Here is a 23,675-nt window from a genome sequence, read left to right as displayed (position 1 = left end):
AGTGCTACACTTACAGTTTCTTGGCGACATGAAGTCAACGGTACACCCGCTCACACACTGCTGGGTGTCTTACCTCAGGCGATGGAGGATTTTTCTAGATGTAATCCTCGATCAGCAGGGTTCTAACACAATTGCTCGTGTACACAGAACAATAAACCTTGGCTAGGCAAGAAATTATTACTGGCATTTACCTTTCTATCTTGCAAAACACACTCACACACACCGTTCATCTCTCATGGCCGCCAATGCCGTCTGCTTCTTCTCTATGTCGCTAGAGTGATCTCCCTTTCCTCGCTGACACTCTCACTCATCAGTACATGTTATTTACACACAGCGAAGGGATTAAACTAAGTTCAAAACAAGGAGGCACAGACTGATCCGTTACATATTTGTATCAAAATATTAAGGAAATGCATCTATGTATGAGTGGTATAGATAGAGCATTTAATAGACATTAGCTATAGTTTGAAAAATCTGTCAAAAGTGGAATATGCACTAATTTAGCTTTATCCTTGTAAGTGATATGATGTTTTCATTCGTCATTTCCAGCTTCTACAATATTTTAAGTGGTGAGAATATAAGCGAAATAATGTATATCACGAATAATTTTGGCGGCTCCCCTTGTCTTTATATCGAAAACTAAGACTAGAAATAATGTGTTTGTTATGTTGGATGGTTGGACAGACAGACGGACGGATGGATGAATGATGAAAATCTTCAATTTCGTACCTTAAAAGTATCGACGCATGTCTCAGGCATTTTACTCTCAGCATCTACCATAAACCGGTACCAGCCCACGACGAGGTCAATGTCGCACAGTGGAGGCTCTGGGTAGGCCGTCACATAGGACACACTGCGGTGAACGTCCGTCAGGTTTTGGTAGTTTCCATGGAGACAAGGGTCAGGCACTGCCTGGGCAGCGACATCTAGGAATGTACAACCAGACACCTGATGAGCGTCGTTTGAGAAACCTACTAGTCTACTTATATTCCACAACCATGACTTCAAACATCTATAATTTCAATATTTAAAAAATTACTGGAAGATTCATTTAGCTAAATAAACACAAAATTGACTGCAATGAACCATTTATCAACTATATCGGAAAGTGGATTCCTTTTGAAATAGCATAATTTTATACGATATAATTTAACTGATAAACAGTGAAAACATTTACATGGTTTAACATTTGAAAACTTAACTTCCTAAATACTAATCAGTCAGATCTGCTTTCGACACACACAGGAGACATATTTAAATGAAAAAGCCAAAAAGAAATCAACAGATTAATAAATGTATAAGAAATGGACTTACAGTAACGAGTTTCTAGAACGAGCAAGAACGACCACAGAAACATTTTGTTGTTTGTGAGTACTTCATGTTGTTCCAGAATTAATCAGCATGTCAGTATTTATAGCCAGCCTATCTCCACTTCAGGCGGAGGAATACAGTTAGGTCAGCGTGCGTATGTAGTAGTACACAATTCAGTAAGTTCTCTCACACTTCTTTAAGAAGATTATTTATATGCATTTACTGTAATCATACTGTTGACATCAAAAGTCTCGTTAAATTTCTCCTTTGCGCTTTGTTCTGTCATCTCTTTTGGAAGTCTGCTCTGTGTTCATTTTTAAAAAAAGAATGTTGTGGTTGTATTACTTGGAAGGGTTTTTTTCTCTAAACTTTTAAAGTTAAGATTACTACAGTCGGCGTGATATATCCTAAGTTGTAGGCACGGAGTTAAAAACAAACAAACAAACAAACAAGCTCCCCGACACTAACAACGGAGAACTTTGCAAGAGGCTAAGGGTTGCTCTCGCCAGACATCAGTCCACCTATACACCTCCATAGTTTATACACTACGCATGAGAGAGTCGACAAGAGAACGATAATATTTGAGAGTGATGGATAAAGTCATTTTCATCGGACATCATTTTATATATATATTCATATTATTTTTCTCTCTCTCTCTTTCTCTCTCTCTCTCTCTCTCTCTGCATATCATAAAGACAATGAGTAATGAGAAATTAAGGTCTATAATATATAAATGTGAAGGGCTTATTTGGAGAAAAAAATAGTGCCCCAACCCCTGCATATCACAAGACTTCTGCTGTCATTTCAGGCTATAAATCTTACAAACAGACAAAGAGAGGCATTTCGAATATTTTAAACTAAAACAACAACGTGTATATATATATAAGACTGGTAGTCACTAAGAAATGGACCAAAGGATTGTTTATTTAAGATAAGCCGAAGATAGGAAAGAACATGTGCAGACATACTTAAAATCCTATCAATTTATCATTTACAAGGAGTTATACCAACCGACTGTCAGTAACCTACTTCAGGATCATCTTATACAAAGAGTTTATTTCAAAATAGTCAAGACCTGCTGCGTTATCACTGTTTTGTACCTCTACTTAATCGCAGATGAGTGGGGAAGACGACTGAAAATCGTTACTATTTTTAGTTATGGCAGATTGCGAGGAAGATTGGCCTTTTCTCAGAAAGAAACTAACTGTGGGCCGGCCACTGGTCACGAAGGCTCCTGCTCGAAGGTTCCTGCTCTAGGTGTTCAGTCGAAAGCCTTTCCGCACACTGGTGCAGCAGGGTCGCGAGTTCACTCGCCGACGAGATGATGATGATGGTGCGGGTGGACGCTCGACACGATGACGGACAGCAATGCGAAGAAAGGATTGAAACACGGTGACACGAAGGAAGAGCGAAAAACACAACAGTGTGAAAGAGTGAAGAAGAACGAAAAATAAGCCTGTAGATAAACAATTCTTACAATCAACAGGCGTGTCCGAAACTGCTCAATTTCTAAAACAATATTTTACACCGACACATATAATCTGACCTCGGATAGTCATAGATTCGCTCATATTCTAATGTTGATCTTACACAAATCCATACAACGAAACGGTAACGCGCTACAAGCCGTCGCGACCCGGCAATCACGACGTTCAACCTAAAAAAGTAACAAATCTTAGCAATTAACATCGGACTATGCTTTGAACATAAAAAGATTCTCTCACTTGCACTTCCACGCCACCCAAGCCTTACAGACTAGAATGGGTGGAACCGACAGATGGGTCTACTCACCCAAAACGGCTTGTGGCAGATCGCGTGATACAAAATGAAAAACTTCTGACTGTCATGGCAACCGGTCTAGCACCGTGTTACTATTGATGACGACTACCATGACGTAAAAAAGGAAAAAGTAAAATGACGCATCAAGGAAGCTGTCGCGCGCGGCGCAAGACGTAAGACAAAGAGGGGACAAAGCATGACAGAAACACCTAACGATGGGCCAGCTCAGTATGGGAGGCATGCAAGGATGACAGCACAATCGCTGACACGACACAGTCACGGATTGAATAGCTTTCTGAAATTTAAAAAAAAAAGGTTATCGAAACAACGAATAACAGTAAAGAAGATGGAGTGAAGGAAGAAAATGAGTGCAGACCGGGTCGGGGTGGCTGAAAAGAAACATGATGTTTGATATGTTTTTGAAAGATGAAATATTTGTGTTTATCTCTCAGCGGACACGGAAGAATCTATTTTGGATGAGAATCCCGTTAGCCAATGAGCTGCTTGAGAGTGAAGGATGGGAATTCACAGGTGCTCCTGACATGACCAGATGCACTCTTTCCACCTGTCTGATAGATCTCCGAACCCGACAGTTTTACAGGTCAGGATGGCATCTCTCAAGCTGCGAATGGTTAACTTCGGGGTTTGCAATTTTTTGTTTTACCATAAAAGTAGGTCTATACATAGAAAGACAATATTTATCGATAGAGCCCCGACTACTTCTCTCACCATCAGCCATTTAAAATCAAATGCTGGTCAACTGACGATAATTACTAGAGAGGGTATGCGATCCATAACTGGGGGTAACTTTGGGAAAAATCCGTTTGCCGCACAGTGAAATTACAGGTAGATATGGTAAATAAAGAGGGCTAATGATTTTAATTTGGGATAACATTGGGGAAAATCCATTTGCCACAAATTGTAACTAAAGTAGAAAAAGAACTGGCGGTGGGATAACGAGTTCAGATTTTATTTATAAGATGACTGTCAGCAATGTCAACGAGAATGTCATGCAATTCTTTTCATGATGTTCATCATTTGCCAGTCAAGTTCCCAGCAGAAAATCCTTTATTACATGCTTGGAATATCTTTGTTTACTTATTTCAATTTCCCGGACTCCAAGTGTAGTGAAGGTGATTTTGTGTTACAGACTTTCAACCTGCAAATCCAACATGGCCGACATCCAGCAACATGACGGAAGAACAGGCAAGGGTCAAATGTCAGGAAGGTCTGCGTAGCTCACAGCTGTGGACTCACTGTCAGAGTATTCAGAAGATAGTCGACAGCTATCAGCAAGACTGTGTTGCTAATGTTTTGGTGAGATGATGATGATAATAACAATGACGATGACAATGAATATGACGATGAAAGTTGTTGTACTGATAATATAAAATAAAACCTACATTTTAACTGCTTGTAATATTGTGTGTGTTATGCACGTGACACCAGTTTGGCGACACCTATGACCTAGTCGTGTCTGCCACGGCCTCGTTCACCTAGGAATGTCAAACAGAGCTCAGCAAGGATCCCGACAACTAAGTCACTTCCTCCACAGGAGAAATCGTCATGAAGGCGGAACTTTCTGCCGACCTCTGTAGCGTTTTAGGTTTCTCATTTACAGAAATAATTTCTAATCACCCTTAAACCCCAAGCTGTTCCTAATTACCTTAAAACACAGCCATTCATCATAACACAAATAATATTAAATTATCAAGCCATCGGTTTTGAAATCAATGAAGCCGTTTGAAAATTTGAAATTGTTTTCATTTAAAGAAGTAAAATCTAAGGGATGCAATACTTTAGTAACAAATGATCGATTTAATGTCTCGCTAGTGTTTGTCATTCAGACCACAGCGTGTCTTATAAACAGTCTGTGCTATGAGGAAGGTGAACACAACCCATTCAAAGCCAGTGAAGTCTGTCGGGTGTCCGACTCCACCACACAGTGGACTCCATTGTCACCTGTCTCGGGTAGGCACAGGAATTGGGGGAGGATCATGGTTGTCGCTGGTCAAAGATGATTGGCTGTTGATCCATATGTCTCTACCATTACAAATAATTTATCTGTGATTCTTATACCTGTTTACTGTTAACTGTAATAACGTGGTTGAGCGAATGAAAGTTTGATTTCAGTCTTTTTAATTTATCATAGCTCGTTCTCAACTTTAAACGTCCCTGTACTTTTCCAAGACAACGAAATGTTCTCAGAGGTGGGTAGTTTCCGATGCCGATGCCGATGACAATGTAGCCTTATTCCCTATGTTTTGCTTCTGCAGCTGACTTCCCGGTCATAACGGCTGTCAGCCTGAGCAGGTCGCCTAGCAACGACACTCTGCTGGTCTGCGACATCAACTCGGAGGTCACGGCACCTACAGCCAGATACCGACTAAGTTGAGGCGTTGACGGGCTGTGGAGGGAGGAACAGGAGGTGGATTCAGGTCACCTGACAGCCAGTGTCACTCTGTCAGATCTACCTAATGGTGTCCAGGTAAGTTTCTGTTTTATCTATGTAGGTACGGATACTTATATTTATCCATAAACAGTACAAGTTCGCTTATGGTTGTAGTTCACATTTGCACTTTCAGTAGCTTTTAGGACCGACCTTGCTGTAAAAAAAGATTTAAACCAAATGATTGTTCAAAGAAATTAATCGTCCTTATTTTGTGCAATATTGTTCTGTTAATTATTGTCGTTTAGCTGACCACAGATTAATCCTTTACATGTCTTTAAAAAACCTGTGTCTCAGCTTGTTTGTTTCTTACAGCTGAATTATTCAGTGGAGACTGAACTCGTGTTTTGTCTTTTTTTAACCGACAGGTGGCGTGCCGTGCGCGGTCTTACTTCACTGATCATAACATCTTTAGTCCTTTCACTATCAGCAATGTTATTTCCCTTCAGGTGAGTGTCACAGAACGAACAAAACTCGTTTTTGTCTCACCTTTTTTTTCTATTTCTCCACTTTTTCTTTCTTTGCTTCCTAGTTTCGTTCATTCTTTCGTGTTTAACCCTCTTCTTTTTTCTTCAACCAAATTTTCTGGATCCAGTGGTTGATATTCCAGGTGTCAGTCAAATAAAATAATGAAATACCTTAGCTACCCGACATTACCACACCCTGTATTGTCCAGCGAACTGTTGCACGTGAAGTCTTGTCATCATCTACTCAGCGTTGAGGGTAACTTTCTTTCCGTAGGTATGGGGCGACCAATAAGTTTAAAATACAATAGCAAAGGTCTGAAGAAAATATATATGCCAAACATAAGCCTTTGTTATATAAAAGAAGTTCAGCAAAATTTGAAGCAAACGGTGTGGTTTTTGCATAGAGTACAAACACATTCACTTTGCTGATTCATGTTTTATAGATATGGATATGTGTGTGTTTTAAGATAAATATATATATATAAGCATCTTTTCAGACTGCTGATGTTGGCTAAATCTGCTAACGAAGTGTCTCGTGCAAGAACGTGAGACCATCATGAAAGACAGTTTTTAGATCGTTCACAAGGACTGATAAATGTCAGACTACCATGAACTCATTCAAGTAAAATAATTTATACAGTTTGTGTCCAAAGAATTTAGTGACAGCTTCCTTAGTTAGTTCTTAAGAGAATCATGCACTTTTACAATAAAGTCGAAAAGCATGTGCCGAAACTTTGCATTCTCTTTGTTCTCTTGTGTCTGGGTGTCTTTAGATGCGACGCTTGTCTTCAGGTATTGTCTTCTACCTGTACTATAATTGAATGTGTGCTTTCCGCTGTGCCTGCCATTGGATGTTTGGATGTGTTCCTCTAGTTCCTTTCTACATTCTTTGGTTTGTTCTTTGATATATTGTGTATGTGCGTGTGTGGGAGCGGGGAAGAGATCACAGTTAATGTCTGGGAAGTTTGTCGGGTATCTTACTCCACTAAGCAGGGGATGGTATGGTCACCTGTATAGGGTAGACACAGAGTGAAATAAAGACAAATACAAAGTGGGATGTAAAGAAGTATTTTTCCAAAAATATTCACTTTATAGCTAATGTAGTGGGTACTTCCATTCCAATATTTCTAAGTTACTGTTATCAGACTTAAGTAACTTCATTCTTTGTCATCTTTTCGTCTGGTTTCAGCGTCCCTGACGAAAAAAACAGAAAGAGCAGTGAGAGCCTTGTCACTCACGGCGCGCTCACTCACACACTCTCTCTATCACACTCACACGCACACACAAACAAGTACAAACGAGGGAGGGGAAAATGTAACTAAAAATAACAAAACATTTTAAGATTGGAAACTCACCCCCATAGAAAGAATGTTGCTGTAGGTGTAGGGACTGAAAATGTTGGTGTCAGTGAAAACTGAACGTGCACGACATGCCACCTGTGGATATTAGCATACATATTGTGACATGTCAAATGTCCTACTGATAATAATAAGAACAGTACATTTATAAAATGCATTTCCCTACGATATATTGGGTTCAATGCGCTTACGTAGACAGAATTAATCATTTACAAATGAAAGTTAATAACCAACTCGGCTATTCACTCCTCCAGAAATGTCACATACACACATACAAATAAACCTATAGCAACTAACTCAATCAGCCAATCAGTCTGCCAATACAAACATCCAATCAATCCGTTTATTCTAATACTTTATATCCCAATGCATAAATACGTACAAGTCATTGAAATAGAACAATCTGAGATCAATCTTGCTCTGAATTGCGATAAGCTGAACGATTCCTGGTGTCAGAAGACGGCAAAGGTAAAACATCAACATAGATAAAAAGAGAGGCAGACGAACAGATAATCGTAAGAAAAAGAATAAGCTATAATCAGACAGGAAGGCACGCAGCATTTCGAACAGACCTGATGAGCGTGACTAACGTCCGACATGCTGATGGCAGCCTCCAGATGTCCACTGGGGATGACCAACTCTCGAAGCCAGTCACCATCGATACCCCAGGCCATCCGGAAGCTGGCTGTGGGCTTTGAGGCATCAGCGTTGACCACGCATCTTAACTGGGTGTTGTCCTCTGACCTGGTCACGTTCACGGACATGATGACCGGGTAGTCTGCTGTAACACATCAGGTCCAGGTTATGTCTTAATCAACTTTTCGTTCATTGGAACTTGTTCACTTGGAGGAAATTCAACGCGATGTACTATTTTAGAGTGACGTTTGAATATTGTGGATACAGCACTCTTCAAAAACTCGCGCACGACCACATCGTCGCCATGTCATCCTACTCGAACTGTAGGTAAAGGAGACATCCGTCGTGCTGAAGCGTAACGGTACATATCTGCGAGTTATCCTTCGCATTGAGTTCTCCATCTTGGAAACACAAGTTGTTGATCAGACACGTGTTTGGCTGTAGACACAAGTTGCCAGAAGTGATCGCTTAGAATCGACTACAGTCGAGAAACTTTGACTCTAATAAAAACGAGATATGGTAAGCTTTACTATTTTTTTAAACTATGAAAGACATGGCTACGAAGACAATTTACATTCATTTTGTTGTTGAACATGAAATAAATGAGAGTGGAGCAAAAATTGGGAAATAATTGTGACGAAGGAAAGTATACGCTTAGGAGCCGATGGTATATAATCAGATGCTGAGAATGTGTGAAAGCGAAGAGCAAAGCAGACAGACTCAAGATGCTGCGTGTGTATAGTTTAGAAACAAAATAAGGGGAGATAAACTATCAGTTTCCGGCATCCTCTGTGTGCAGTTTCTCGACAGGACGAGTCGTAACACAGTCATCTTCACGGGTGGGTTGCTATAGGAAAAGAACGTGGCCATCGATAGTTGCCGTAATATAAAACCGTTTGATTGACTTCTCTGAAAATAAAAACTTCTGATAAATGATTTTTAACTTCCACCCTTACTTCCTTAGACCACCACCAGCAGCAAGAGTACCTCCGACATCTCTTAGTGCAATCAGTGAAGACAACACATGTCAGAGTGTCCAATAAAAACCGAGGCAGCTTAACCCTCTTATTTTTTAATTAACATTTTCCGCGACAGTAAAGTGGTTTTGAAAGGCAAGGCGTTCCGTATTTTCATTTCCATTTTAGCCCATAGAAACAGGAAGACCCACACGCAGCTCCAAGACTGTGGGACCTGCGTACGTGTTACAAGACATCCAGAAACCATTTATCAGGAGACTAAATAAAAGCCGGTTGAAGGTTAATTACCCGTTTTAATGCCAGCATCAGGTAAGAAGCAGCCGAGTTTGTTAAGAGTCAGGAAAACAGCTTCTTCCATAGAAGCCCTTTCGGAAACTGATCCATCGTCCTAGAAATATAACAAAACCATGTATGAATTATTATTATTAAGATAATAATATCTTCATATATTGTATTATTACCAAGTAAATTTTAATATTACTAGTGAAGGTTCTAATTAGCTTTAAAAATCTACAAAGCCTTACCAGAATTTCTTGAATTTTGCATGCCATTGTCTCCTTATTCTGAATATTTTCAGCGTTGATAAAGACTTGTTTGCATGGCCGTTCATTAAAATCGCACAAGCTGGACCTTATACAAAACAATAAACATCTGTTTTAGTAATGCATGTTACCTTTTCATCTACTAAGATTTCGTTCTGTTGTCCAACAAGAAGCTCACTACATGATTGGCGTTGTGACGGACTACTCTTTCGTATTTTCTACTAATCACGTTTTTTGTGTTATTTTATTTATTTGATACTTCTTTACATTGCTTGCAAATCGTCTTGTATATTCGTTATAGGTATTAGTCTTTAAGATGGCTTAATCTATATCTAACTTTTCTTTACAACCCTTTCTTAAAATCATAATCAACAAGTCCTCACCCTCGGATGCCGAGCAGTTTAGGCGGTTCATCTTTTATCTGACAGTTATCGCCGATAAAGCCTCTGTTGCAGACACATTGTCCGCTGTTGCATCGTCCGTTGATGTAGCAAATAGGGTTGCAGACGTCGTCAGAGATCTCCGGCTTCACGACACTCTCTCCGGTGGGTGTACTAACATAGTTATCCGGGTCCTTGGCCAGCTCCACCTTGCAAATTGTCAGGAAAGCTTCTACGATGGCCTCCGTTCCTGTATAAGTTAATCAGCTACTGATCGTTCAGAATGAAGATAAAATTCAGAACAAGTATTCTATTAGTTTCCTACAATTCATTCTATTAAAATAACAGGTATAAATATTACTTATCAAACATTGAATTTCGTCAGACAATATATGAATGTGTGTATATATATAATACAGATTAAAACTTTAAAGAGAGTTGTAAAATGAACTTCTGAATGTTAAACAGTCTTTTTTCGTATTTGTGAAAATTACCAAAATATCGATCTTTGCAGTTTTCGATCAACCTTGAATTCCTGAGTTTTGTCTGACAGTGAGACCAGAGCTGAGAACTGTTCAAGGCGGTGGGCAGTAGTTCTTCTGCTTGACTCTGGCTTGATGCAGTCGATGTGGGGCCATGAAGTTTTGGTGTCGGAAATCTGGAACATCAGAGTGAATCATCTTTATCGACCATCTTGACTTTTTTCCTAATTACTTCGTTTCTCTCGACCATTTTTCTTCAACCATTAGTCACTGTCGTCATTATCTATATCACTACAGATATACACCATTATGGTTTAGTGATGGTAATCACAGAAAAAAAATTCTTTTACCTGCATAATCGTTAGGGTCGTAAGCACGGTGTATTTCATCGGAGTCGACGTATGCATTACCACTTGCAGATCTCTTACCTGCTGGGGGACGCCATGTACTTACTGTAAAACCACTCTTTTCAGTGACGTCTGGGCAGTTAGGACACTTCACATGCAAATATTTAAAAGTGCATGTCACCAACAGAACAGTGAATGCTACTAAAAGTTAACAACTTCTTTTTCGTGGTTTTGTCATAATTTTCATTATCTTAGCACTATACGTATATTTTAAATGATCCTCATTATTTTTACTTCATCAGTATTATACTCCATTTATTCTTTATATATTTTTCTTTTCACTTCATGCTTTGCTGATTACATTGATCGATAGCAAATGTAGAAGTTATGATGGATGTATGTTTTATTTAAGAATATTATGCAGGTGATTTGTCTATTAATTTTCCAATGAGTTAATAATTATTCTGAAATATGAATAACGGAAAAATAATGGAAATATAAACTGAATATTCGTTATTTCAAATATTTTTTGGACCAAGGGTCATTTTAACAGCATGGTTACACTGGAAAACGTTAAATGAAAAATGTCTAACGATATTAGCTAACCGGTAGTTTGCGTTTCTTTATGTCCCCCTGGTAAGTACAGTTCACAGTGCCACCGTCATTGCACTTGCAGTACTTAGGCACGTACGACTCCCCCGTTTCCTGAGGTGCTATCCTGAACAAGCTTGTACGGTCATCGTTCCTGAAACATTAATTACATTACAATGATGTTTTAAAGTTAAGTATAAATTCATGAAATCGTAGTGTGTTTTAACGTGGAAACACATTTTAAAATGTAAAAAAAACTGTCTGAACGTAGAAAACAACAAAACATTAGTGATTACTTCCATGACTCAGTGAAAGCCTCCGGTACATCGTCTGCAGGCATTGTGTCCACAAAGCCAGACCGGTGGGTTAGTTCGTTGTTAGCGTTGTTGTCAAACGTCCCGCACAAGCCTCTTCCATTGAGGTAGTCACTACCAGGAACAGAGATGTCTAGACCGAGATGACGCCGAACATAGCCGATGCGGCAATTTTAATCTCAGAACTGGATGGAAAATACAGCTGCCGACAACAGGAAATCATCTGTATCAAACGTTACATTCCAGAATGATTCAATCATTGTCGAACAGAAATACATGACAAACTAAGCAACAAAATGTTGACAATTCCATGGAATATGTTTAAAATTTTAGAAAATGTGTTTATATTTTCTCGAAAGTAAATGGTGCTTCGGATAAAAATGTTAGCTTTGAATGAACTGGTGACACAATGACATCTACTTTGACCAAGCTACGGACGATATGCTCGCAACTGTATGGCACTTGTTAAAATCGAAGGGTAATTGCCCAAGCTCTAACAGCCCAAAATATGTTTGGCTGGGTCTCTTTAAACATCTCTGAGATGTGATGAAGCAGTGTCAGCCCCCCCCCCCAGCAAAAAGAAATAAAAATCTTGAAACACCTCAGGAAGGTAGAAGAAAGAGGTCGACAGAAAGTGGCTGTTGTGTGTAGATTGACTGGCACAAGGTTGAGAGGACAGAATCACTTAAAGTTTAAAACGAAGGAAATTGCCAGGTTTCATTTTGAATGTGGTTACGCAGTCTTACCTACATCAGCTAAAAGAGACACCTAGGAGAGGGTCTAGAACAAAAATACTAGGTTATTATCATTGAGTCCATGCAAACCACACTAACCCAGGCCATGGGTAAGACAATTGCTTCTCTATGCACGAACCCCGATCCATCCAAAACCTGACAAGGAATCATTTCACATAAGAGCCAGAAGGACTTGGAAGCCGCGGATGTGATTGTGTTGAAAATTTGCCGAAAACATAAAGAAATCAGTGACCAAGAAGAAGATGGAGAGAAGAGAGATTCATAATTAAAGATGAATTACTGTTATCGTCGATCCATCCGTAGCTTGAAGTATGGTCGTGCCTTCTCTCAAAGGTCTGGCCACGGTGATTTCCGGTGACCCAACGCTTTTGCCATAGAAGCCATGATCGCAGCCATTGACCCTGATCACATCGTCCTTCTCACGAACCGCAACTCCACAGACACAGGTTACCGCCCTGTCCTCACGCTCTTCGTAGCAAGGCCACGTCCGAATCTGAACCTGCAGCATGCAAATGTATCCCGTGATTTCTCTTGGTAAATAATTTATCGATAAATATTTGATGTTGTTTATAGGAGGAGGCTCTTGCCGTAATGTCACTGATGATTTACCTGACGTGTTATTTCCTTTTATATATGTGTGTGTGTGTGTGAGTGAGAGTGAGAGTGAGAGAGAGAGAGATTGTAAAGAAAGGAATTTGTGTATATCTTTTTTTCTATAGTATTGCCAGGATTCTCTTATATAGGTTTTACTTTATATGTAACGAGGAATCAATTGTAGACTATTACCTATGTGGGCGAAAGAATGAAAAACTTTAAATAATATTCAATCTTGATAGCTTGAATCATATTTCTCAGCTTCGATTTAAGAGCACCAGCAAGATCTGTTGTGCGGCATCTTCTGTCTCCGTACACTCTGAAACTAGAGAGACTTCTCTTGACCCAACAAGGAAAGGGAAACACAAAACAATAATAATAATATCACTACGGGTAATCAGCTGAACTTTACCTCAAAATCCCTTTGGACATTTTCATATGCAGTGTAGTCACCCACTCGATACAGATTGAATGTTCTGGAACAAACAGAACTTTTTTTTCCACAGAGATTGCCACATTTTATATTTTTATTCTAAATTAACCTTTACATTAAAAGGCAGATTAAATTAACACCAAATATACAGTACTAATGTTACTTTATTTACAAATGAATTGTCTTTGACCTTTTGTTCTCCAGTCCTGTGATGTGTGGATCTGTTACAATGTTGCAAAGCTTTGAATCTCTCTGCTCAACATCAACCTGTGTGATAAATATCAGGTAACATAAATAAAAATAAGCATAAATATATTTCTTGACAATTTTGATACTTCGCGGCATATTTAGCGAGCCTATAGATACAATGACAGGCATGGAAGAAACAGATAGAGAAGCAGATGAAGATATTAATGTGTGAAGGAATTAAGATGAGAAAAATAAATTCAAGTACAAAGGAAAACACAAAAAGTGGGAGCGATTCATGTCTCGACTCTTGCAAAAACTGGCTTGAAGTGCTTTCCTCATCAGAGAGTGAGGATTCTCAGTAAAGCAAGGAACTAAAGAGACATTTTATACGCAAGCGCGAGAAGAGTAGTTTGCTCACATAGCCTCATTTAAATTTAAAGAAGCTCTTTAATGTAGTGTACTTTACTTACCTGTACGGAGGGAATCTTAAAACCTTGGAATATTTGCTGATACGGTGAAGGGTCCGCGACGACAAGATTAGCGAAGGAGACCAGCAAGTCCTTGGTGCCGTCCTGTATCTCAGTCTTGCTGGCAACGACTGACACCGTCGTTGCCGCTTCTTGACGCGCGTTGTCCCATTGTGACGTGCATATTAAATATCTGCAATCCTTTGACACCACCACGGAGGCTTTGCAAAATAATAAATAAACTTTAGAAAAGCATTTCAATCTTACCTTTTCTCAAGGTATCTGCGATATAGATTAGAGAGTAATGTTGGTATTTTTATAGACAACGAACTAAGGCTGATACTGATCTAGTTGGAGAGGTAGGACTAAGCGCACGTGCAAGGACGAAAAAGCGGGAATGACGTCAGTTTTCTGAATGCGTGTCTCCATGATGTAAAAAGGAAGTGTGACGTAAAGAGAGTAGTTGTGGAGTCCGTTTCGCATTGGACTATTAGTGTAGGGAGCAATTGCCAATTGTTGTTAATAAACGGAGAATTGTATCTACTAGATATCTCTTTCAAGAAAGGTTATAAATCGTAGTTATGATTTTTTATATACGTAATTTTGTTGCATTTAGTAAAAGTAGGAAGATTCGTCCAGATAAGTCATTTTGTTTATTTGTGTGATAACACGTATTTGTCGGGCCCCGTGTGTTCGAAAGGGAGTGAGCTAGAGACACAGTTTGCGGTGTTGTAACTAACTGTTCATAAGATGAGAGGCACTGTTATTATAACGAATGACACGAAGTTAAGCTGTTCTCAACTTTTTTTCAGCTGGTCTCAACTTACCTTGACCTCCTGCAGACCCGGTGACCGACAGGAAAATCATAAGACAACAAGAACTATTCGTCGAGTTGCACAAGATGGGAAGTGTTGACCGTATGACCAATCTTGTTTGTCTTGATCCGTTCGTATGGAGATGTGGGAGGGATTCGTCTGTCAAAATAGTGATCTGGTTAAGATATGACGGTAGAAAACCACAGAGAGACATTATATACAATGATTACATATTATACATGTATATTAATGTAAACAGACTGTTCTAATGACGTGAACTTTCTGGAAGGTAAGTTTTTTGGCGATTAGTCTACTCGAGGTTTAAGGTAAAAGGCTTAAGATTCCCCCCCCCCTTCCAAACTACCAGAAATATTATTTAACTTCCCAGGGAATGTGAAATCTCTAGACACGGTAAACCGCTTAAAGTTGCGGCCTGTACAGATGTGTATAGCAAGAGATGCGACAGTCGGCATGTACTTTACAGACACTCTCAACCTGTTGTCGATACTTACTTGTATTCCAGCCCAGTACGTCACAGCGCTCTCCAGCCAGGGTCCTTTCTTGATGGCATTTTGTTTGTAAAATGCACGCACTTTACAACCAACCTGTCAAGGATTCAAATGAGATTTTTCTAACCCACAAAAGACTGTTATGAATCTTTCTTTTTTGCTCTAGGTCGCTCTCAGAATGCATGGGAGGACATACAGTTGGCTTTTTTGCGGTCAGGGCGACCCCTGCCTAGATAATAATGTGGGCGTATGAGCAGCTTTGCAGAGATAAGCATGATTCTGGTGTGTTGACATACCACAATGATACAACAGTATTTCATCATGTCATGCCCTGCAATCACTGTGTTGTTTGCAGTTAACATGTAATTATAAGCTCACGTTCTTGTTAAGGAGACCCGCCAGTTTAGCCCCGTCCAGTCTCGCATATTGCCACGGATAACTGATGACTTCTGGCGGCACTTTAGGGTCCTCCACGCCGTCAAACAGCCAGACGAACTCAAAGGCTTGATCCGGGTCGTTGCCGCTAAAGGTCAGGTCACAGGTGAAGTAGAAGGTGTTTCGCTCTATCACAGGTCCTCGGAATCTCGGTGGGTCAGTCAGCTGTGGGTAGGCCTCTGCCGATAGAGGAGAGATAATAATAACTGATGGACTCTTCTGGTGAGGAAACACGATTGCGAACATAGCAGGCAGTGCACGGGGAAGTAGAACACGACAATTAAGCGAAACTCAAAATTCCTGTGTCTTTACCACACCAAGTGAGTCACTCCTTGCTTATGGCTGTCAGAAGGGCGATCACATACTTGTGGTCCGTTTAATATACTGTGCATTATTTCATCCGGTTATGGGCTAAGTTCTTTGATCACGTGATTAACTATTCACCTAGTCGTCGGGTGACTGACAAATATCCTAAATTACAGGCATCAACACAGACGCACCGACGTCCATATCTTACAGTGACATATTCGCATGCAAAGCAACATATTCACCCACCTTTACATCCGGGTGGAAAACCTGTCGGAGACCACTTGCCAGCGGGACATGGTGCGTCCTTCCCTGTAAAGTTCAAAGAGCTGAGATTTTAAGAGCTAACATCCGCTTTCTTACAGAGACATCTAAGTGAATTGACCTGCGGAGCTGATATGGCAACACAATCTCATACAGACTGGGACAAGGCCAAGAACAGCACGATAGCAAGGAATGGAGAGTTTGAATTCGTTGCCAGCCCGAAGTGGCAGCCATGGGAGATTGCTTAGAACCAGTGAGGCATGGTCAGCCTTCCGCTTACGGAATACAATGGGGGCAGCACTCTTCTGAGCTTTCTGGAGCTTCTCAAGCAGGCCAGGAAGATCTATGAAAGAATTACAGTACCCGAGCTAGGACAACATGAATGCCGACATAAGCAGCTTAGTGGAGGCAACAGAGAGATGTCTGATGCGGCTGGTCCTGCGAGGTTCGAGAAAGATGGATTGGTAAACTGAGTGGACATAAAAATAACATCACAAATGGAAGAGTTCGCATAGGTACGTGCATACGTGCGAAGGCCTTTTTGACAAAGCTCATCCTGTCTCAATAATATACAAAATTCAGTATAATCTGATCTCTATCCTCTTTTTCTCTTTGATGCGTAAATTATTAGACCTGGAAGGAAAATGTCAAGAAAAGAAAAATGCATGAACGGTCGAAGAAATGTGTAGATAAACAAATTTTTAACAACGAGAAAAATTAAGTATTTTTCCGAATTACCTGCACAATACGCAATCGGACAGGATGGTGGTGGATGTAGATAGTAAACGTAAAATCCGCCACAGTTCTTGACCCCGATGTTGACAGCCTGTCCACAGCACGGGACGTAGGAGGCGCCACCAGTCTGGAGGTTCGCGCATGCTTGCCTCGTTTGGATCCCGTCACTTACAGAGGGGTGAGTACCTCTCAGCCATATTGGAACAGTCGTCCCGCACTGCACACGCACGCATTGAAAGAAAGCATGAAGCGAGTCTGTTTGAGGACTTTCGTCGTTTGTTCCAGAAGTTTATTCTAACGAATATTTGTAACAGACCGGTAAAGACTTTCAAAAAGATATTTTCTGTCAGGAAAACATATATTCATTCTGTAACAATCGTTATATTGTCAAGTCGTTCAAACAAGCAGCAAACAGCAGACGACGCTTGACCTACACGTACATGACGTCAAGCGTCACTATAGTCAGAAAAAAGGCCTTGACCTTTCCCCGCGAACCGGATAAAAATAACCTGGAAGATGACGTCAAACGTCGTCTGCTGTCAGCTGCCTTTCTATCCCAAGCGGTGAGAGAAAGGCAGGCTCTAAATCTTAATCTCAACTCTCGCCGTCTATGTATAGGAAACACACGGCTCTCACAGTTCTGCTAGTCAACACAAAGTTCCAATTATATTACCTCAATTATAATCACACCAGCAGACGTTGAGTGCTACACTTACAGTTTCTTAGCGACACGAAGTCAACGGTACACCCGCCCACACACTGCTGGGTGTCTTACCTCAGGCGATCGAGGATTTGTCTAGATGTAATCCTCGATCAGCAGGGCTCTAACACAATTGCCCGTACACACAGAACAATAAACCTTGTCTAGACAAGAAATTATTACCTTTCTATCAAAAACACACTCACACACAACGTCCTCTCTGATGTCCGCCAGTGCCGTCTGCTTCTTCTCTATGTCGCTAGAGTGATCTCCCTTTCCTCGTTGACACTCTCACTCATCAATACATGTTATTTGCATACAGGGACGGGATTAAACTAATTTCAAAACAAGGAGGCACGGACTGATCCGTGACATATTTGTATCAAAATGCAAAATGCATCTATGTATGAGTTGTATAGATAACAGCATTAAATAGACATTGGCTATAGTTCGATAAATAGTGCATAAATAGTGTCAGTAGTGGAATATGCACTAACTTTGCTTTATCCTACGAGTAAGCGATATGATGTTTTCATTTGGCATTACCAGCTTCTACAATATTTTAAGTGGTGTGAATATAAGCGCAATAATGTCTATCACGAATAATTTTGCCGTCTCTCCTTGTCTTGATATCGAAAACTAAGACAAGAAATAATGTGTTTGTTATGTTGGATGGTTGGACTGACAGACGGACGGATGGATGGATTCTGGTAATCTTCAATTTCGTACCTTAAAAGGATCGACGCATGTTTCAGGCATTTTACTCTCAGCATCTACCACAAACCGGTACCAGCCCGCGATGAGGTCAATGTCGCACAGTGGAGCTCTGGGGAGGCCGTCACATAGGACACACTGCGATGAACGTCTGTCAGGTTCTGGTAGTTTCCATGGAGACAAGGGTCAAGCATTGGCTGGGCAGCCGCATCTAGGTATGTACAACCAGACACCTGATGAGCGTCGTTTGAGAAACCTACTAGTCTGCTTACATTCCACAACCATGACTTCAAACATCTATAATTTCAATATTTACAAAAATTAGGTGGAAGATTCATTTAGCTAAATTAACACAAAATTGACTGCAATCAACCATTTATCAACTATTTCGGAAAGTGGATTTCTTTTGAAATAGGATAATTTAAATATATCGTATTTATACGATATAATGCGACTGATAGACAGTGAAAACATTTACATGGTTTAACATTTGAAAACTTAACTTCCTAAATACTACTCAGTCAGATCTGCTTCGACACACACAGGAGACACATTTAAATGAAAAAGCCAAACGAGACCAACAGATTAAATGTATAAGAAATGGACTTACAGTAACGAGTTTCTAGAACCAGCAAGAACGACCACAGGAACCATTTTGTTGTTTGTGAGTACTTCATGTTGTTCCAGAATTAATCAGCATGTCGGTATTTATAGCCAGCCTATCTCCACTTCAGGCGGAGGAATACAGTTAGGTCGGCGTGCGTATGTAGTAGTACACAATTCAGTAAGTTCTCTCACTGTTCTTTAAACATGATTATTTATATGCATTTACTGTAATCATACTGTTGACATCAAAAGTCTCGTTAAATTTCATCTTTGCGCTTAGTTCTGTCATCTCTTTTGGAAGTCTGCTCCCCGACACACCACTCCGCTTTACCCAATCTTGTACATATTGATTACTTATTGTGTTTATTTTTAAAAAAAGAATGTTATGGTTGTATTACTTGGAAGTTTCTTTCTTCTCTAAACTTTTAAAGTTAAGATTACTCTTGTCGCCGTGATATAGCCTAAGTTTAAGGCACGGCGTTAAACCAAACAAACAAACAAACAAACAAACAAACAAACAAACAAACAAACAAACAAACAAGCTCCCTGACACTAACACCGGAGAACTTTGCAAGAGGCTAAGAGTTGGTCTCGCCAGACAGACATCTGTCCACCTATACACGGCCATAGTTTATACACTATGCGTGAGACAGTCGACAAGAGAATTATAATATGTGAGAGTGATGGATAAAGTCATTTTCATCTTACATCTTTTTATATAGAACTCTGTGTGTGTGTATGCAGTTCATAAGGACAACGAGTAATGAAAAAGTATGGTCCATAATATATAAATGTGCAGGACTTATTTGGAGAACAAAAGTGTACCTCCACCCCTGCATATAACAAGACTTCCGCTGTCATTTGAGGCTTTTAATCCTACAAGAGACTAAGAGAGGCATTTCGAATATTTTAAACTAGTACAACAATATATATATAGGACTTGTAGTCACTAAGAAAAGGCCCAAAGGATTTTTTGTTTAAGATAAGCCTAAGAAAGAACATGTGCAGACATACTGAAAATCCTATCAATTATTCATTTACAAAGAGGTATACCAACCGACTGTCAATAACCTACTTCAGGATCACTTTAAACAAAGAGTTTATTTCAAAATATTCAAGACGCAAGGATTCTGTGACCTGCTGCGTTATCATTGTTTTGTACCTCTACTTAATCGCAGATGAGTAGGGAAGACGACTGAAAATCGTTACTATTTTTAGTCATTGCAGATTGCGAGGAAGATTGGCATTTTCTCAGAAAGAAAGTAACTGTGGAGTGGCCACGGATTGAATTGTTTTCTGAAATTTAAAAAAATAGGTTATCGAAACAACGAACAACATTAAAGAAGATGGAGTGAAGGAAGAAAATGAGTGCAGACCGGGTCGGGGTGGCTGAAAAAAAAACATGATGTTTGATATGTTTTTGAAAGATGAAATATTTGTGTTTATATCTCGGTGGACACGTAAAAATCTATTTTGGACGAGAATCCCGTTAGCCAATGAGCTGTTTGAGAGTGAAGGATGGGAATTCACAGGTGGTCCTGACATGACCAGATGCACTCTCTCTACCCGCCTGCTATATCTCCGATGCCCCGTAACACCATCTAAATCATAAATACACAAATGCGTACATTATTTTACTGTTTACCTTTTATGATAGGACATATATTATTGATAACGTCTTCTATTGTTGATTGTCATGCACTTCTCATTTCTTTAAGCTGTAGAAACCTTGAATGTTTTGAGTGTCCCAAGTTATGATGCTTATCTCAATGAGTTGTTATTTCTCAAGACGCTTGTTTTATACATGTCTGTCGCAAAAGATAATGCTGGATGTTTAAATGTGTTGCGCGCTTACACATCTTCCAAAGGTAATCCTAGAAATTTTGCCATTTTCCCGTTTCTTTCATTAATTTTGCATCCCATTTTTATTTCGTCTGTTCATCTTTCCTTCTTAAATCCTTACTATGTTTATATCCTCGATTTTATCTTTATTCTTTTATTTCTTCTTTTCATCCTTGTTTACTGTCCCTCTTTGAGAATATCCTCTCAGGAAAGGAAAAGAATTTTCATGATTTTCTGGTTCTTCGCTTTTCCTTCAGTCATTTCTTTACCTCTTTCCCCTACGCATTTACATCGAATATTTTTCAAACCTACCCGCGCATATGCTGTTACTAATTGGATGCTAAAAAATTACTGTCTGTTTTATTGTAAATGCAGGCACACACACAAAACAACACTCGGTAAATATCAAGGGCTACTTCGCTCTTTAAAGCTAAGAACCATACAAACGAGCAAAAAAGATTAACTTTTTATTGCTTACGTTGTCATGCTGAAGGCATTTCAAATGGTCTGAATAAGCATGACCTAGCGATAGCAAAAACAAAAATGTTATCATGTTCTTTAAAACCTTTATTTCATAATTTGAATACATGAACTTGGATTTATATATGCAAAGTCAATGTTCTTCGTTATGTATTGTTTGATCTCCCTACCACGACCCCCCCCCCCTCAGTTATGACCTGACTCTGGTGGATATGAGCCTTATTAGAAAGGTTTCACCATGGACGTGTATTGAAGGACTGCTGTCCGTCTGCCGAGACCAACGCTTAACCTCTTGCGAAGTTGTCCGCTGTTAGTCTCGGCAATGTGTACCATGAATGTCTGAACAATCAATGTGACTAAACAGGAAGCTTTGTATACACCAGACTCGTTTTAGTAGTTAATTGGAAAAAATCATCTGTAAGCAGTCCAGTTATACAAGTTCATGGTTTTACTGTATGTCATTCAGCACTGATGTTTATTTAATTAATCACATACATCAGTGAAAACCTTCGTAATTTCTGCTAAACATCCTTAAACTCCAAACAGGTTCTTCTCACTTATCACACTCTCCCACCATAACTCAAATAAGAATAAGCTATCAAGCCACTGGTTTCCCTTATCAATACAGCTATATATAAAAAGCGAAAATTATAATTTTTCTCTGCTTACTTAAATGAAAAAGGAAAGCTATGCATTAGTTATAAAAAAAACACAGTTTTTATTGGTCGGCGCTGGGTATTTATGATGCTATAAACAGCTCCTTCTGACCTCAAGGCAGAGTATCTCGCCATAACACATGTAATAAGCTAGCAGGCTATTGCTTTATCAGATCAATATAGCCATAAAAAACGAAAATTGCAATTATATTTTGCTTACATAAATAAAACTTCAAAGCTATGCAGCAGTTCAAAGATATGCAGTTTTCACTGGTGGAAGCTGGGTAATGTTTTACCTAAACAGGTCCTCTCACCTTACAACAGTCTTTTGCCATAACACAGATAATAACCTATCAATGTACTGTTTTCTCATATTAATAAAGCCACGTAGAAAGCGAAACTTATTTTCTACTTACATCAATAAAAAGGAAAGGTATGCAGTAGTTCAGAAAGTTCTGCAGTTTTCATTGATCGGCGCTGGGTATTTGTAATGGGATTTTTTTTTGACAAGAAACTAAGGTAATGGTTTGCCAGTCTGTGTATGTATGTGTGTATTTCTAAGAAATTAAGAACTGCAAATTAATTTAGAAAATGGACATCATTTTTATTGCTAAGTTAACAAGTATTTTCCTTCTAACCTTTTAATCATTCGGTTACTGCGGAAGGAAAACCCCAAGCTCACCACCATGGAATAAAAACATTGCTGTAGGCGTAAGGACTGAAAATGCCTCTGTCAGTGAACACTGAGCGTGCACGACATACCACCTGCAGATATTAATATACGTATTATGTGATATGTCAAATGTGTGTTACTTCTAGTATCAATAATATAATAAAACAGGACATTTATGGAACATATTTACCCTACCATATAGCGAGCTCAGTGCGCTTACGTAGACACAAAATTACATGTGGTGAATGGCATTGTACTTTTGCCAAACACGACGTAACTGTACTATTCATGGAGTCAACAGACGGGTAAAGGGAAAAACAGCATGAAAAATATAGACGTACAGTCAACGTACAGTCAAACTGACGAAAAGAAAAACAAGGAAGTATGAACAAACTAAGAACAGACACACAAGCATACACGGAGCTACTATGACTGACCTGATAAGTGCCACTAACGTCAGACACGTTAATGGCAGCCTCCAGATGTCCACTGGGGAGGACCGACTCTTGAAGCCAGTCGCCATCGATGCCCCAGGCCATCCGGAAGCTGGCTGTGGGCTTTGAGGCATCAGCGTTGACCACACATCGTAACTGGATGTTGTCCTTTGACCTCATCACGTTCACTGACAGGATGACCGGGTAATCCGCTGAAAACAGCATCAGGCTATATGTATGTCTCAAACAAGTTGTTTTTTTTTTATCTGACTTCGTCATCCTTTACTAAAAACATTTTGCGATACGAAACTAAACGTGATGCACAATTGATTACAGAACTAGTCTGGGAAATACAGCGCTCTAGAAATTTCAGTATTTTATGGCCTGTAAATTGAAACTCGATAGGAGGTAAGTATTTTAAACGAACTCGCTCCA

The 23,675-nt window shown here is 39.6% G+C and overlaps 1 protein-coding gene and 1 long non-coding RNA gene across 7 annotated transcripts in view; one reads left to right on the top strand and one right to left on the bottom strand.

Annotated features, from left to right (window-relative positions):
* The window catches only part of LOC112555122 (von Willebrand factor D and EGF domain-containing protein-like), a 70,888-nt gene that overhangs the window by 13,898 nt on the left and 33,315 nt on the right, over positions 1–23,675 (bottom strand). For 3 of the 6 annotated variants that reach the window (XM_025223337.1, XM_025223340.1, XM_025223336.1), the window contains exon 18: positions 9,266–9,365. The exons of 1 other annotated variant lie outside the window; for it this stretch is intronic. In XM_025223337.1, coding sequence (XP_025079122.1) covers positions 9,266–9,365 — 100 coding nt within the window. Of the gene's footprint in view, positions 1–7,063; positions 7,201–7,361; positions 7,443–7,936; positions 8,146–8,316; positions 8,439–9,265; positions 9,366–21,549; positions 22,899–23,243; positions 23,453–23,675 lie in introns of those variants that run through there. 2 more of the 6 variants (XR_003097410.1, XM_025223339.1) reach the window with 2 other exon arrangements.
* On the top strand, positions 5,393–6,925 carry LOC112555127. Its single transcript, XR_003097411.1, has 3 exons — positions 5,393–5,578; positions 5,908–5,988; positions 6,504–6,925. It is a non-coding gene; the product is annotated as an uncharacterized LOC112555127 (long non-coding RNA).

The sequence above is a fragment of the Pomacea canaliculata genome, linkage group LG14 (assembly GCF_003073045.1).
Source record: "Pomacea canaliculata isolate SZHN2017 linkage group LG14, ASM307304v1, whole genome shotgun sequence".
Classification (NCBI taxonomy): Eukaryota; Metazoa; Mollusca; class Gastropoda; order Architaenioglossa; family Ampullariidae; genus Pomacea; species Pomacea canaliculata.
Note: the sequence above shows the minus strand (reverse complement) of the source record. Positions and strands in the feature narration are given on the sequence as shown.